The sequence below is a fragment of the Pinus tabuliformis genome, chromosome 7 (genome assembly GCF_031772625.1).
Source record: "Pinus tabuliformis cultivar Carrire ecotype Pingquan chromosome 7, CPIR1, whole genome shotgun sequence".
NCBI classification, from domain to species: domain Eukaryota; kingdom Viridiplantae; phylum Streptophyta; class Pinopsida; order Pinales; family Pinaceae; genus Pinus; species Pinus tabuliformis.
In genome coordinates this window covers 979,863,981-979,880,779 of record NC_142293.1, presented here as the reverse complement: position 1 = coordinate 979,880,779, position 16,799 = coordinate 979,863,981, and the positions used below count along the sequence as shown (strand labels likewise).

The 16,799-nt window shown below is 36.3% G+C and overlaps 1 protein-coding gene across 1 annotated transcript in view; it reads right to left on the bottom strand.

Moving 5' to 3' along the window:
• Nucleotides 1-3,925: 3,925 nt before the first annotated feature.
• The window catches only part of LOC149250889 (RNA-binding (RRM/RBD/RNP motifs) family protein), a 54,035-nt gene continuing 41,161 nt past the window's right edge, over nucleotides 3,926-16,799 (bottom strand). The window contains exons 5-9 of the mRNA XM_089459264.1: nucleotides 14,910-14,957; nucleotides 14,705-14,802; nucleotides 4,860-4,929; nucleotides 4,544-4,654; nucleotides 3,926-4,441 (exon numbers count right to left, since the gene is read on the bottom strand). Coding sequence (XP_089315390.1) covers nucleotides 4,385-4,441; nucleotides 4,544-4,654; nucleotides 4,860-4,929; nucleotides 14,705-14,802; nucleotides 14,910-14,957 — 384 coding nt within the window. The 3' untranslated portion in view covers nucleotides 3,926-4,384. The remainder of the gene's footprint in view (nucleotides 4,442-4,543; nucleotides 4,655-4,859; nucleotides 4,930-14,704; nucleotides 14,803-14,909; nucleotides 14,958-16,799) is intronic.

Here is a 16,799-nt window from a genome sequence, read left to right as displayed (position 1 = left end):
TTTGGGGTATTTGATCAGGTGGAATCTTCAACTTGTCACAAACACAAGTCAACATCACCATTGCTTGATTATGATATAATTCACCGTATTTGAAAGGATTGCATGATCCTTTTTAAATTCCTTATGGTTATGCTCGAGTTGACTTTCTATTCTCTTTGTTATATCTTGGAGCTCATTGATTTCATTAGAATGTCTGATAACATTATTCTCAAGATCAATCATTTTTTTACTAAAATTGATCATCGATATTGACGAAGACATTGATTGAGTATGACAAAGACATTGATCGAGTATGTGGTGGCGTATATTTATCCAAGTTAACCTTTTTCTCAACTTGACCCTAATTTTTTAATTTTTTTTAATTATATATATATTAATTTATATATATATATACTAAATTTGTTTTTTAATAATTAAATTTAATTATATAATGAAAATTTTATAATATATAGTGTAACTATATATATAATATATAGTTATACTAAAGAATTCGGTCAAGGGTTGAATCGAATCGTTGCCTTGAAGCCAAGAGAAAGGCGTGGGATCCGGAAGGAAACAGGAAAACGGCGGCTTGATTTGGATGTCGATGATGGAACGAAGTCTGTGGGCCGAGGAAAAACAGGAGGTGTGGAAAGTTATGTCATTTGACGGGGAGAATGATGCGGTTGGCAGGATGAGGTGAAGTTGTCGAGCACGTCGATAGGGAGACAACAGGTGAGGGGATTACGTGACAGGGTCAAGCAATGTGTGACTGGCAAAACGACAAATACGGTCGGCAGTGAAAATCTGCAGAACAAGAACACGACGGAATGGAGAAGCAGCAAGCAATGGAGTCAACGACTGGAGAACACTGTGATTTGTGCAACAGTGAGCTGAGGAATGACTCACTCTGATACCAGATACGACTCATTGATTGATAGAAATAAGAATAGATATTATTAGTTATTGAATGAAGAAGAAGAAGAAGAAGAAATTATTTTAACGTCCACGAGGCTAAAGATAGCCTATGGGACAGATTGCTTCTTCATCTGCTTGATGTATTCGGCCCTTTTTTGTGAAGCTTCACAATAAATGCTCCCATCTTCTCGACAAACCCCTCGTTAAATAGATTATCCCAAGAGCTAGTTGTCAGCGTATCTGCATAACTTTCCCTGTTGTCTTTGAAGGCCTCACATTCTAAAATGAAATGTTTTTCTGTTTTCACTTTTCCGCAAGAACAAAAAATGCATACCCTTTCCTCCCACACTTCCTTTGGCCTTTTCCAGCGCCCTGTTTCACAACGGAGTTGATGAGCATTAGTCCTTAACTGAGCAATAAGAATTTTGGCTCTCCAAGAAATATTGGCCTCTATGTATGCTTTTGGTTGATGATTATGAGTGGGATTAAACACTTCAATATAGTAGTTTTTCTTTCTTCCTAGCTCCTTCTCCCAAGTACGTTTGTGAAACTTTTCCATAACAAAAGCTTTTATCTCTTTGTTGTTTATGGGGCACGCGTTCAAGCAGATATCCCATTTACTAAACCATTTGTTATTTCGTTGCATCCAAGTTTTTTTGCTCTTGCACAATCTATCGTTAAAGACAACCTTAGGCCATCTACCCTCTTCCATTTGCTCAATTTTTTTTAAATACCTTATGACTCGCACCATAGCAATTGCTTCAATAGGAGCAGTCCCTGTTTCACTTAACAAGATATCATAAGGTACTGCACTTTTAATATTGAATTTGTTTGTAATCAAACGCTTCTGAATTTTCTCAATTTGTCTCCACTGCATGTCGGAAGTACTGCTAGCCCACAATTCACAACCATATAGAAATCACTGGAATCACTAGAAGCCCAAAAAGAGTTTGAGTGGTCTTCCAGTCCCATAACTCTGCCTCTCTACACCTATTTTGAAAAGCATAAAATGCTTTCCAACCCCACAAAGTTCTTTTCTTTCTACAACCATTCCAGCTTAGATTTTTGTTGAAGTCAATTCCGAGATATTTGTAATCCGCAACTTCTTCCAGAATGTTGCCTTCAAAGTAGAACTTATGTTGGTTATGTTTTCTTTTCTTAGAGAAGACCACTACTTTCGTTTTGCTGATATTGACTTGCATCCCCACACTTCTACAAAAATTCTCAAGAGATAGTAAGTGCTCTTGCAAACCAAGAGTCGATTTAGCAATCAGAATAAGGTCATCTGCATATAAAAGAAGCCTTATAACAAACTTGCACAAATAGATACCATCACCCCCTTGCGAATTTAACCACTCCTCAAGCTTGTCGATATATAAACCAAAAAGGGTAGGAGATAGTGGGCAACCTTGCTTGACCCCGATATCGCTTCTAAAACTTTCAGAAATGCCTGATGAAGTTCTAATTTTGACTTTCACCTCTTCATACAGCCTATGCACAGCGGCTCTCAAATGTTTAGGAACCCCAAGTTCCTCCATTCTTTGCCAAAGTTTATCCCTAAGAACCGAGTCAAACGCTTTTCTGAAATCAACAAAGCAACAAAATACTTCTTCCTTCTTCTCCCAAACTTTTTCAATGATGTGCCTTAAAGTTATGGGAGGCCCCTAGCTAAACATTGCCTCAGATGCCTCTTGGGGAATGGGCATGATAAGATCATTTCCTTTGCCTAATTGACTAATAATAATAGACTCATTAATTTTTACATAACACATACAATGAGACCATGGTATCCCGAAGGTTCTTTGATATGGTTCCCCAGACATCCATTAATACATAAATAAATTATGACCAATCAAGGCAATCGCCTCATCATTCATTTTGTCCCAATTCACCTACTTCACAGTGTCAAGCTTCATACCCATGATGCCTTTTCTATGCTCTTTGAATAAGCAAATATTCCATCTTCAACTTCCACAAATTGCAATTGTAGCCATTGAATTTCTCAATCTCCAAATGCTTGGATACCATTTCTTCTACCACAAATATCTTCCCCAGCCTGTCAGTTGTGTTGACTACCTCATATTACTGCTCCAACACAACATTGTCCATTTTGAACTCATTAACCGGGGAAATCAGGTCTATCTAGCTTCTCAATCAAGACCTCGAAAAAAAGGCCTTAGCAACTCGAGATTCCATGTACTAAGTTTCCTCTTCTCGGCTACAAAGGCATTCCCTTGGTCCCAACAACTGCTCTGATGCCAATTGTTAAAACCAGATAGCAACCTGCAGCGAATGGAGAAGAATCTAAAGCATGGAAATATTCATAGGAAAAGAAAATTCAAAATAACAGAACAGCCATGGCGAAGAAGCACACACCACAACAAAAAAAGTTGTTCTTTCTCTGGGTACAAATCATCATCAACCTTGTTTACTTTTCTTTTATAAAGAATATATAAACATAGAAACAGCATTGCCCTAAAAAATTAAGAGATACAATTGGGAAACAGCTCTGCTTCTGAAAAAACAAGAATACTATCTGGGCATTTCTTCATATATTCCATGTACAATTCCACAAGAAAAAAAGTTGTTCTTTTTCTGGGTACAAATCATCATCCACCTTGTTTTCTTTTCTTTTATAAAGAATATACAAACATAGAAACAGCATTGCCCTAAAAAAAAATAAGAGATACAATTGGGAAACAGTTCTGCTTCTGAAAAACAAGAATGCTATCTGGGCATTTCTTCAAATATTCCCTGTACAATTTGCAAACCACCATATACACAAATTATGTAACTGGATTATCCTAACATTGCAGGTTTACAATTATTACGTTACACTTACATGGCTCCATTCAAACCGTTTGTCATTAGTAGCAGGAATTGGAGGAAAGCCTTGATAATGTTTTCCTATAATGATATAACATTAAACAGTGATCGCAAACAACAATTAAAACTAGACAGCACATAGCTAACAAAAAAGCCCATGAACTGCATGGCGTTGAATCACCGTTATCACACGCAACCAAAATAAAAAAATTGTAAAATATAACACTTCACAAAACTGCTGTAAATTCGAGTGGTGAACCCTCATTTGCTGCATGGCATAAATAGAACATGCATAAAACTCAGCCCACTTTCCTCCACGTCACTCAGTTACTGTGTGTGGATTATATTATAGAACCTAAGAAATCACTATTGCAATTTGGTTGATACAGTAATACACCATAGTAATTTAAATACATCATCTCATTTGCAGCACCCAAACGAGCAGATAATGACAGATTTTACTAATGTCAATAATAAACTTTAGATAGTTAACCTCACACAAAAGGTGCATCTACCCAAAATATTGTAAGATTTATACTTGGTATATAGGGAGTTCTATCAAGGAAATCTAATTGTACAGATACGATGCTCTGATTGTACAGATACAATGCTCAAATTGTGGTTGTATGAACTATGAACTGAAATTTTCCTCATGTTCGCGTCATTCTTCATCATCAGAGAACTTGATCTTCTTTGGGACAGGCGGAAGGCCATCAATCTGAAACAGATACAGCATTCATTCATATTATATCTTCTAGAACTCAACGCCATCTTCACTTAATATGGAAACAGTGATTTTTTCTATAAATATCATACTTACAATGTCTGGATAGTCATATTCAATACCAGCAGCTTCGATCTTCTTGCGACGTTTTGCATCCCTTTTCAGTATTGCTTTCATCAGATGATCTTGCTCTTTTGCTGTTCTCTCCTGAGATTGCAATCAAGCACAAAAAATGGATACATGGTATATAAGAATTTTATAAAGTTGAAGAAACCAGCAGCTGCCGTGTTACTTATATAACTCTAACTAATGTGGCTTGACAACAAAACAAAACAAATATATTTGATCTATAAAGAGAGAATAAAAATTCTCCCGTGTTATTAACAAGAACACCAAGTGGATAAATACTTACCCGATTATGATGTTTCATTTGAATCCTCTGCCACTTTATTGGCTTAAACTTGCGATTTGATCCCTTCCATCTAAAAGGAAAATGAAAATGAACAATTAATCTTAGAAAATGAGTGAGAGGTAAATATAAACAAGTAAATTGCTTCTCAGATTGATGCTTCATGACAAAATGACCATTTTATATACTTGGAGAAACCACTGTTCAGATAAATTTTATAACTCCGGCCATAATGCAGTAAGAAAAAAACACACACAAAAACCATCTGCTTAAAAAAACGTAGAACCACATCTGGTACAATAAATGCCATATGCCTAAAAATGTCTAATTAATGTTACTCATTTTTGGAAAGGTTGACTTCCTGCCAGTGAATACCAATTTCCAGCTTGTCCTCTTTTTTAGCTGTTTAACCTAAATAACCTTGAAAAGAATACATGTAATGGGACGGATATGGCTACAGCATCTGTTAAATACTGCTGCTACTCCCCTCAACATTCTGGTACTGCAAAAGTTACAGAAACAGAAACACACCTCATAAACAGTTCAGAAATTCCTGGGAACCTTTCCAAACTCTTTTTTGACCATTTCCTAACTTGCAAAATTTTCGAGGCTGTTCCTTGGATGTTTCCATCCCCCCTAACACCGTATTGGAGCCTTGTGGAACCCACATGGCCCCTACAATCTTAAAAAAACACGTTGCCAATAAATAAAAAGGAAAATAAGATTACAGTTTTTTTAATGAAAAAAAATGACAAGAAATCCTCCAAGATGGGGTTTTCCTGCATTTTCAGTGTCTTTCCTTCAGATTTAGCACAAGAAGTACTACAAGCCAATGTGGAAAAAGTCGAAATCAAGATTAAATCGGCAAGGGTCCAGAAATTAAAAAAGTCATTAAAGTCGGGAAGTTTTTGAAAAAAACAGCAAAAAGTCGGCAAAATTAAATAACTACAAAAATATTCATTTTTTCTTAAATATTTTAGTATCTAAAGTATCCACAACATCAAATAAACACATTTCCACGTAAACATGAAAAGAAAGCTAATATATAATATGTATATGAAATCTAGTGCTACATCACATATCAAAATAGTGAATCAAGTCCTGAATTTTGAGTCCTAACTCTGTCTCAACTCTCAAGAGTCAAAGTATCAACAAAAAATATAATAAATGTATATTATGAGTCATCTACATGTCATAAAGTAATCAGTCACTGAGATCCTCTGCCCCTTTTACGGGAATAGGGAAGGGCTTTGCCTTTTCCTTTAGAGGTAGAAGGCCCTGTCCCTGGGGCTACAAATGGACTCTGTTGTCCTCTAGAAGCCAAAAAAAGAGGTGGCCTCTGTCCTCTGCTGCTGCCTGTTGAAATATGGCAGGTTCAGTCAGTATTTTTTCTAGCAAGCACAACATCTTCAAGTTGGCCTAGTGATGAAGAGACATGACTTTTCACCCCACGCAAACCACTATAAATATAGGACGAGTTGAGATCATTTTGGCATATCACAACACACATCATCTTCTCTCTCCTCACATGATTGGGCAGTTCGACATCTCTTCTTGGACAGTGAGTTTTCTCTCTCCTCTTCACATGTGCGGATCTGTTTGACTGTAATTTCTGTGTTTTCCTGCGATTGACTTTTCCATTGCACAGAGCAGCGTTGACCAGAACCTTTAACTTCTCCTTTGAATGTGATTTTTGTAGATTTGGATTCTGCAAGCTGGGCCGCATTTGTAGGCACGGAGAATGAGGAAATTTATGGTATTTGACCTGCATTGACCGCAGGTCTAAGGCAGATCTGACCACAAGACTGTTTCACCCTGTTGACCAAAGCTACAGTTCGGACCTGCAACTTTGACTGCAACAAGGCATTGACCAGATTTTGAGGTTTGACCAGTTTTGACTAGAAGTTTGACTAGTCTATCTCAGCTATATTTTTGGAAGTGTTGAACTGATTTGTTGAATTGTCAAAGGGTTGACCTTTGACTGGTTCATTTGTCAAACATTGGATATTGGATTACTCTCTCTCTCTCTCAAAGGAAAGGTTGCTGGGTTTTTCCCTATGTTACCGGATCCGGCTCAGGCAAGTGGAGTATTGCCGGATCCACGGATCTGAACCGGATCCGGATACGGATACTCCCAAATACGCTTAAAATACGTATATTTTTAAAAACGCGGGTTTTGGAAACGGCAAGCGGATTTTGGATACGGATCCGGACGGTGGCTGCCGGAAGCGGTGATAGGTGGCCGAAAAAGTTAAAACGCAGATATTTTCTAGGTTTTAAGGTTAGATATTTTGTGGTCCCGATATATTAAAACATTACTTTTAGTTTTGTCGGACTCTGCGTTGCTCTGTCTGCTTTGACCCTTTTGTTTTGTCGCCATTCGTTCCGGGCTCAGTGCTCACCGCCGGCCCCTCCTGCACAGGACTTTTGCGTTGCGGGCTTACCGCCGGCCCCACTGCACGCAGCACCATTCACTGCTGCTGGTTCCCGTGCACGCAGCACACATTGTGGGCACAGTCGGTCACGCCGAGGGTTTCAGGCTTCCGCGTTAACCAGGTAAACGTTTACGGTTCGGTTTAATATATGTTAATGTAACATTGTAATGTAATATTAATATATTATTATATTAATGTTTAATAACAGTTATATATAATACATGTTATATATGTTATAATAGTTATATATGTTATATGGTTATATACGTTATGGTTTCGATAAATCCTGCATTATGGTTTCGATAAACCCAGAAAGTTAAAAACTGCATTATGGTTTCGTCGTTTCGATAAACCCAGAAGTGGATGGGATCCGGCTTATATATATATATCGGTTTATAAATATTTATATATTATATATATATATATATATATATATATATTTATTTATATATTAAACATTTATATATATTATTTAAACAGTTATATATATTATTTAATATTTATATATATTAAACAGTTATATATATTATACAGTTATATATATTATTTAACATGATATATTAAATAATTATAATTTATAATTATATATATAAACATGTAAATAAATAATTATATTATAATATAAATAATTATATTTATACAGTTATATATATTATTTAATATTTATATATATATATATATATATATATATATATATGTTATATAATATAATTATATATGTTATAACTTATAACTTATATAACATAATAAATTATAATAACAGTTAATAGTTATATTAATATTTAATATATGTTATTCAAATTTTTAAAATGTATTTAAAATTTAAATTTACTTTTTTTAATGTATTTAATTTTACAATTTAATTTTTTATTGTTTATGGATAATCATAATATTAATATATTATAACTTGACTTTTAAATGCAGTGGCAACTTGCAAGTAACCAATAGAGTCTATATTATTATCATAATGGAACCATCACAAGATTCACATCATGAGCATAGTGAAGGGGAAATCATCAAAACAGATCCAAAATCTCCTCTATGGCAGTATGTGGAGATTATTGGAAAAAATCCCGGACGTGGTTCATTTAAATGGAAGTGCAATGAATGCCAAGATATAAAAAATGGCTCATATACTAGAGTGAAGGCCCATCTCACCAGTCAAACTAACACAGGGGTGCAAGTATGCACTGGGCCAAAAGATGCAAATGGCAAACCTGGCCAAGGTTTGAGTCCTGGAAAAATGAAATTCTATGCATCTTTGCAAGAAGCTGCTGATAGGAAACTTGCTAAGGGAAAACACCCTGTGCAAAGTTCTACAACTAGGCCTCCATTGCCATCTAGGCCTGCTGCTACATCTAATAAAAGGGCCACTCTAGGCCCTCTTGAAGCATGTTTCAATAATCAAGGTAGAGACATCGCTGATGAACACGTAGCTCGTTGCATCTATGCAAATGGGCTAGCATTCAATTTGGTGCGTTCCCCTTACTGGCAACAAATGATTAAGGCAGTTAATGAAGCGCCGAAAGGGTACAAAAGCCCTGGATATGAAAAGGTCCGCACTACCTTGTTGGCATCAGAAAGGCAATCCGTGGATAGACAGCTACAGGCAATCCGGGATACATGGGCAGAAACAAGGGTGTCCATCATTTCTGATGGATGGAGAGACCAAAGAAACCGCCCATTAATTAATGTTGTTGCAGTATGCCCCCAAGGGGCAATGTTTTTGAAGGTTGTTGATTGCAGTGGAATAGAGAAAGATGCATCTTTCATATCCACAATTCTTATTGATGCAATAGAAAGTGTGGGGCCACATAATGTTGTCCAAGTCATTACGGACAACGCACAGGTTTGTAAAGCTGCAGGTTTGATTGTGGAGGGTCGATATGATCACATCTTTTGGACTCCATGTGCAGTCCATTCATTGAACCTTATGCTTGCCAAGATTGGTGAGATTGAATGGATTAATGAAATATATGTAGCATCAAAGGAAATCCAAATGTTCATAACAAATCATTCAATGTCCCAAGCCATTTATCGGGGTTTTGCAAAGTTGGAGCTACTGAAGGTAATTTTTTTGATCATTACTATTTGTATTAGAAATAATGAAATTCTTATTTTTAATTACAAATTTATATATGGTTTATCATTTGAGATTTGGCCTTTTGAAACTTATAGGTTGTTGAAACTCGTTTTGCCTCCCACACTCTTGTCATAAAGAGACTTGTGGAGGTGAGACAAGCACTACAAGCAATGGTCATTGACCCTCTTTGGGAATCATGGAGGACTTCCACTTCTGATAGAGGGCAAAAAATCAAGTCCATCATTCTTGATGATGCATGGTGGGACAAGGTTCAATATCTTCTACGGTTCACTGAACCAATCTTGACCTTGATCAGGGCATTTGATACAGATACACCTTGCTTGGGGGAAGTTTATGAAAACATTGATAGTATGTTGGAGAGGATAAGGGAAATTATCAGGGCAAGTGAAAATGACCCTCATGAAACAATCTATTATTTAGTGAAGGACATAGTTACAGAAAGGTGGAACAAAATGACCACGCCATTACACCTTCTGGCATATGCATTGCACCCTAAATACTATCATTCTAAAATTTTGTCTTTACCCGGTAGAGCAGCACCAAACAAAGATTATGAAGTGGTACAAGGATACAAGACAACCTTGAAGAAAATTTATAGAGATATGGGAGTTGCAATGGAAGTCCGCCAAGAATTTGGAGGGTTTGTACAGTCTATTGGTAGCTTTTCAGATCCAGTAGCTATGAATGATCGAGGACATCTTGATCCTATTACTTGGTGGGGCTTCCATGGTGGGGATAGCATTCATCTGTCTACTCTAGCCACTAGGTTGTTATCACAGGTTGCTAGTTCCTCATCAGCTGAGAGGAATTGGAGTACATATGGCTTCATCCATTCAGTGAAGCGAAACAGGTTGGGAGCGCAAAGGCTGAGGACCTTGTTTATGTTCATTCCAACCTTCGTCTTCTATCACATGTTGAACCAGAGTATAAAAAAGGTCCGAGCAGGATGTGGGATGTGGAGCCTGAGATCTCTGACTTGAACCTGACACTGAATGCCATGACTCACCTCAACCTACTTGAGGATATTGTTCCACCACCAGTCCAACCTACTGATGCAACTTCCTACATTCCAGGACCCCCATCATCTATTCATGATGTAGAGTTGCAATATGCAGAAGATATAGATCCATTTGAGGATATGTAAATGTATTTACTATTATCATTCATGATATTATGAATCATGATCCTTGGACCTTTTTGTTACTTTAGTCTTTGTATGAGGACGATGCACCATTTCAATGTTTTAATCTTCATATTTATGATTTTATCATTCAATGTTCTAAAAATGTTTGATGGTTTCGTGGAGTATTTGATTTTTTAGCTTTAAGGTGTTTTTTAAAAGTTTAAATATATATATATATATATATATATATATATATATATATATATATACGTGACGTATCCTTGCCGTATCTGGATCTTAGATTTTCAAAAAACTAGCGGATCCGGATCCGGATCCGTATCCGTATCCGAATCCTGGTAACTTAGGTTTTTCCCCTAGGAGAGGGGTTTTCCCAGGGTAAAAGTATTGTTGTTCATTATCTTTATGTTCTACTGCTCATCTACTGTTTATGGTTGTAATTTTTCAAGTGTAACTGCTTAATGATTACTGTGATCTAAACGTCAAAGGGAATGCTCTATTAAAGTGGATTATCATTAGAAGTAGTTACTATTGTTGAAAAAATTTACTAGGCCTAATTGACCTAGAAAAAACAACACTGCCCATTGTTATGTAAAAGTTAATCTATAACTATTAGTTAATTAGGCAAAGAGCATGATCAAAGATCATGCCCATTCACCAAGAGGCGCCCAGGGTTGTATTTAAGCCAAGGCCTCCCACACTGTAAATCATCATTGAAGTTTATTAATAAAAATATAATTGTTGTATAATGCTGAGTTGATCCGCTCCATCTGGTATCAGAGCAAGTTTGGTCTTCTGGCAAAATTGCTACACAAAGACGTATGTTGCATACAATATCGTCCATTGTTATAACCATGTCACCACTGCGTCCTCCTCCACTGTTCCATCTTCCCCTGCATTTGCCGTTTTCCGTCTGTCCAACCCTTTCTATCGCTCCTCACCATCTCTACCGACTGCCACCATCGACTTTTTGTGCTTGTCGTCGTACACAGTCATGTCGAGCTTAAGCATTCCGTCAAGCTCACGCATCACCGAACAATGTTTTAACCTCAACAATCGCATCACTTCAATCAGCATCAAACTTATTCGAATGCCTATATATTCCCTCGTGGGTATACTTATACATACAATTATATTTATATAGTTTGTAATATTAATTGTTATGTATATAACTAATTAATATTTAATAACTATATAATATAATTAATATTTGATTATATATATACATATATTTAATCAGCTTATTATTATTATTATTATTATGAAATATAAAATAAATAAATTATTATCATTTAACAAAAAATAATAATAATAATAAACTAGGATCAAGTTAAGAAAAAGAGTTACGCTGGAAAAATATACTCCACCTCAGACCCGATCGATGCCTTAATCAATGTCGATGGCCAATTTCAATAAAAATTTGATAGATCTTGAAGCTAAGGTGATCGGACATGGCAAAAAAATCGAAGCACTCCAAGACACAACAAAGAGAACAGAGACTCAGCTCGAGCAAAACAAGAATGAATTTAAAAAGGATCAAGTTGACCTTTCATGTAAGGTGGATCAAGCAATGGTGATGTTGACATGTATTTGTGACAGGATGAAGATTACACCCGATCAAATACCCCAAAATAATGAAGCTACTCAACATCTCAATTTTTCATATTCGTCAAACTCGAGAGACTCACGTGAGAAACCCGAGTATCCAAAGACATCTTCCACACCTAATCAAGAAAATAGTAACACGGATTTTCAAAATAGGCAGCGCTGGAATCCATACACCAACATGTCATTTTCAAATCAATACCCCGTCTTCGCTTCGTCGATAGCTACATCTCAACGAAGAGCAAAACTTGAGCTATCCAAATTTGATGGTAACGAAAAATGCAGCGTTGCTTGGTTCAATAAAGAAGAAGAATATTTCGAGATTTACGGTATTGACAATGATGACGAAAAGATCAAGCATGCTTCCATGCAAATGGAAGGTGATGCATATAATTGGTATATGTGGTGGAAAAAGACGACACTTGTTATGAGTTGGAGGAAATTCAAAAATACGATCTTTAAAAGGTTCCAAGGTGTCAAGGAAAAAGAATTCTTCTCAACGCTCACCATATTGCAACAAAAAGGAGATGTGGACGAATACACTCGAGAATGGGAAACCTTAGCTACGCGAGTACTTGGATTATCATAAACGTGTCTCATTCAGTCGTACACCACGGGACTTAAACCCCATCTCCAGGTTGAGCTCGAGCTTCATGACATCACTTATATAGAGGTAGCAAGACAGAAGGCAAAAGCTGCTGAAAAGAAACACGAAAAAATGTAGTGGTCGAAGGTTGAAAGAGTATATTCAAGACGAAGATTTTCCCAAGCCATGAACACAGATAACACAAAATATGTTCCACCACATCTTCGTGAAGGAGACAAAACTAATTTGGAAATGCAAAGAATGAAGGAAGGTAAGTGAAGACATTGTGGCAAAAAATGGGGCCCGCAACACAGATGTGCTAAGGGAAAAGAGACCAAGAATCTGTATAAATGTGAAGCAACTAGTGATTCAGATAGTGATGAATCAAACGTAGAATAAACCTTAGCATATTGTTCCATTTTAGATATTCTTCCAGATTTAGCACATCCAATATAAGATAGAATTTGTTTATTTTTAAAATATGTTTTTGTTAACCTTAGCATACATGTTATGTTTTGTTAGTAGAAGGGTGCAAAACCCTACACAGTTGGGGCTCTCATGCATGATGAGTTTCCAATTCTAGGTAGAGGGTGCAGATCTCAAAGAGAGGATGCATGCTTGCATGCTCCAGTTCATCTGCCAGTTGAGGCATACTTCACCTGGCACCAAGGTTACATGAACCATGGATGCGATCAGAATTGGCAAAAAGAGCCCAATGCGAGTGCAAAGCTTGTCCAGAAATTAGGAATCAGGGAATTGGAACCCTAACTCTATTAGTTTAATAAATATATATTTAAAAATTAAATTTTATATTGAAAAGAAAAGAAATGAAATCTGAATTGAAGCATATCAACTATTTAGCTTCCATGCTCATATTGCTAATTGGGTAATAAGACCAAACCACCAATTTTGCTAAAAACTTAGTTACACTATACAGCCACCTTTTAAAGAGGTTTGCGGTATCCAAGCAGGTTTCATGTCTATTTCATATAACCATATATTCAGAAAAAGGAACCAGGTGGCAGACAGTTTATCAAAGGAGGGACTACTTTTAGCCCGAGGAGTTTGTATCATTCTGGAGAAGCAGAGTAGTCTTCGCAATGAATTTTCACAATCATCTTTTTTATAAAAAGATATATTGGTACTACTTCAGTTTATAATGTTTTTCTATGAACTTTTTTGATGAGCTATGTATAAGGGGACTTTTCAGTTTTTTCTACAGTGGTGTAGTAAGAGGCCTACAGGTCTTGAGACTTGATGTTTTATATATCCTTTTGAAGTACCGAAATGAAGGAACAAAATGGTCTTTGCAATGAATTTCAATATGTATTTTTTTTATAAAAAGATATATTGGTCCTACTCCAGTTTATAATGCTTTTCTGTGAACTTTTTTGATGAACTATGTATAAGGGGACTTTTCAGTTTTTTGACAGAAGTGCAGTGGGAGGCCTACAAGTCTTGAGACAAGGTGTTTTATATATATTTTATAAAATGTATGCTGGATAAGTTTTGATGATCCTTTGATGTTTATACCATATAGACACTCTTATGTAATTGTTTTCATCCTGGGAGGTTTTTATGAATTCCATAGCATCCAATCCATGTAATTTTAATCCTTTTCTGAATAAAATTACAATTTTATTCCAAGGTAACAAAAAAAAAGGATAGCATCATCAAATACTTACTAATAGGTCAATAGATAATTAGTTTGAAGCATGAACACCATAGATAGATTTTTTGCTATTAGGGATAGACAAAAACATAAGTAGTTAACCAGTCAGAATCCGATGCTGCATTTGAATCATATATCAAAGTATGCATAAATAAGAGTACTATAACTAAGACAGAACTAATGACGACAATGCAAGTAAAACTCCAAGCTTTGACCAGCATATTAGGGAGAGAGGAGAAGAAGGCCCCCAATAATTTTCAAGGTGTAAGTTTAAACTGCTTGCATAGTCTTTAAGATAGTCTTACAGCTGTGTGTGAATCTTTTCAGGTGGAACAAGCTGAACTTGTAGTATGTGTTCAAATAAAAGGTAGTTGTGCATGCAATCAGCAACAATTTCAGCAACCTGCAGAACAGGGCGTCACAATTACATATCAGGAAACAGACAGATATGCAAAGTACATCTTGATCCAGACTGTGAAGCGTATGGCTTAAGCAAGTTGAATCACTTACAGCAGGGGACTCAAACTCAATGAAGCCATAGTGCTTTGACTTCCCAGTCTATGACATGTACATGAAACAAAGTTAGTATCAATTTTGCAATGGACTGATTGATAAGAACAACAAACAATCAGGGACTTGGCATGCAAGATTCCAATAATCCAATAGAGAAACCGCTCTTATAGGAAACCATAGTTTCCTAATAAACCGTTATTATGATTCTAACTTACCACCTGTAGAAAATCCCTGTTCGAAATTACATAAATAAAGCAAGCTATTCAACAAACTTCTTCAAATTAAATCTTCTTACAGGTTAACAGAATAATTGATTGCTTGTGTCCTTGTAAATTGTATCTATTCAAGATTAAAATCATGCTAGGAAAAAAAGTAAGTATCAATTTTGCAACGGATTGATTGATAAGGACAACAAACAATCAGGGACTTGGCATGCAATATTCCAATCATTCCATAGCGAAACCGCTCTTATAGGAAATCATAGTTTCCTAATAAACCATGATTATGACTCTAACTTCATACCGTAGAAAATCCCTGTCTGAAATTACATAAATAAAGCATGCTAATCAACAAAATTCTTCAGATTAAATCTTCTTACAGGTTAATTGAATACTTGATTGCTTGCATCCTTCTAAAATGCATATATTCAAGATTAAAATCATGCTAAGAATAAAAGGGTGTGTTAAACAATTAAGAAAGCTCTTGAGAATCCAAACACCCTATGAGTGGCACTAGACATCACTTTGACATTTCCACAATCATTATAGAAATATTCAATATCAATAATTTGATGCCGATGTAAGAGATTCTTTGAAAATATGGCATATCGTATTCTTCAAAAATACAGAATAGTTTGAAAGAGGGCACTTAAAGATAAAGTGAAACAAAAGCTTTTCTCTACAATAACCAAGATACATAGCTTGTTCTCCATAGACATTGAAAGCAAAAATGAAGAATAGGTTGGCTGAGAATGCAGTGATAGAAGGAGCTTTGATGCTAGTTCAGGGTTTTACAGTGTTTAGGGATAGCTGAAGAGGAGATAGACTATTCCCCAAAGCCACTGGAAGTGCTGCCAGTGTTTGTAAAGGGATGTCTCAAGGTATTATCTATGAGCTTGAGGATTCTAGGTAGAGGTATTGAAATTAGGTAGGGGAGAGGTCATTGGTTAGCTCTAAGGCAAAGATTAAGTTTACTTTGGGAGAGGTTGGAGATATGTCAAATGGAGTAGGCAATGAAGGCTCTGTCACTTAGACAGGTCTAGCCTTAAATAAATCACCAGGACCAGTAGCTAATATGGCAGGAGAACAGAATAAGTCTAGCATCTCTCTGTGTTGCCGGTTAGAAGAATGTACCCTTCTAGCAAGGGAAGCTACATCAAATTTCTGGAGTTTTCTTTCACGAAGGTGCAATATGGGGAGTTGAACTGAACGGAAATTGAGGTGACAGTCAGTCGCCTGGTGGTCAAAGCAATATTTTGATGAAGAAGAAAGGTCTTCCAACACTGTTGGCAGCCTCTAAAGAGGTGGAGAAAAGGAAGAGTGGGATAAAGCACTGAAACCTCAGATAACTGTACGGAGGAAGGGTTGTAAGTGCATTAAGAAGTCGAAGGTAGAGGCAATGTTGGTATTGAGGGAGGGTATCACAATGACGCCGGTGATAGACATGACTCACAAAACCTTAATTGGTCACTTTTATGGGAGGTTCACATCTAAGAATACCTTGGCCCTATGGATTGCAAGAATTTAGTCACAAATGCTAGTATATATGCCAAGCTTCAGTTACCTAGTGCACAGTTTTTGGGCACTTCACATTCATTCCAAAGAAGAAGCTCAGTTGATTATTGAGGCAAAGTGGTATTGGGGCTCGACCTCTCTTATTCTAAAGAGA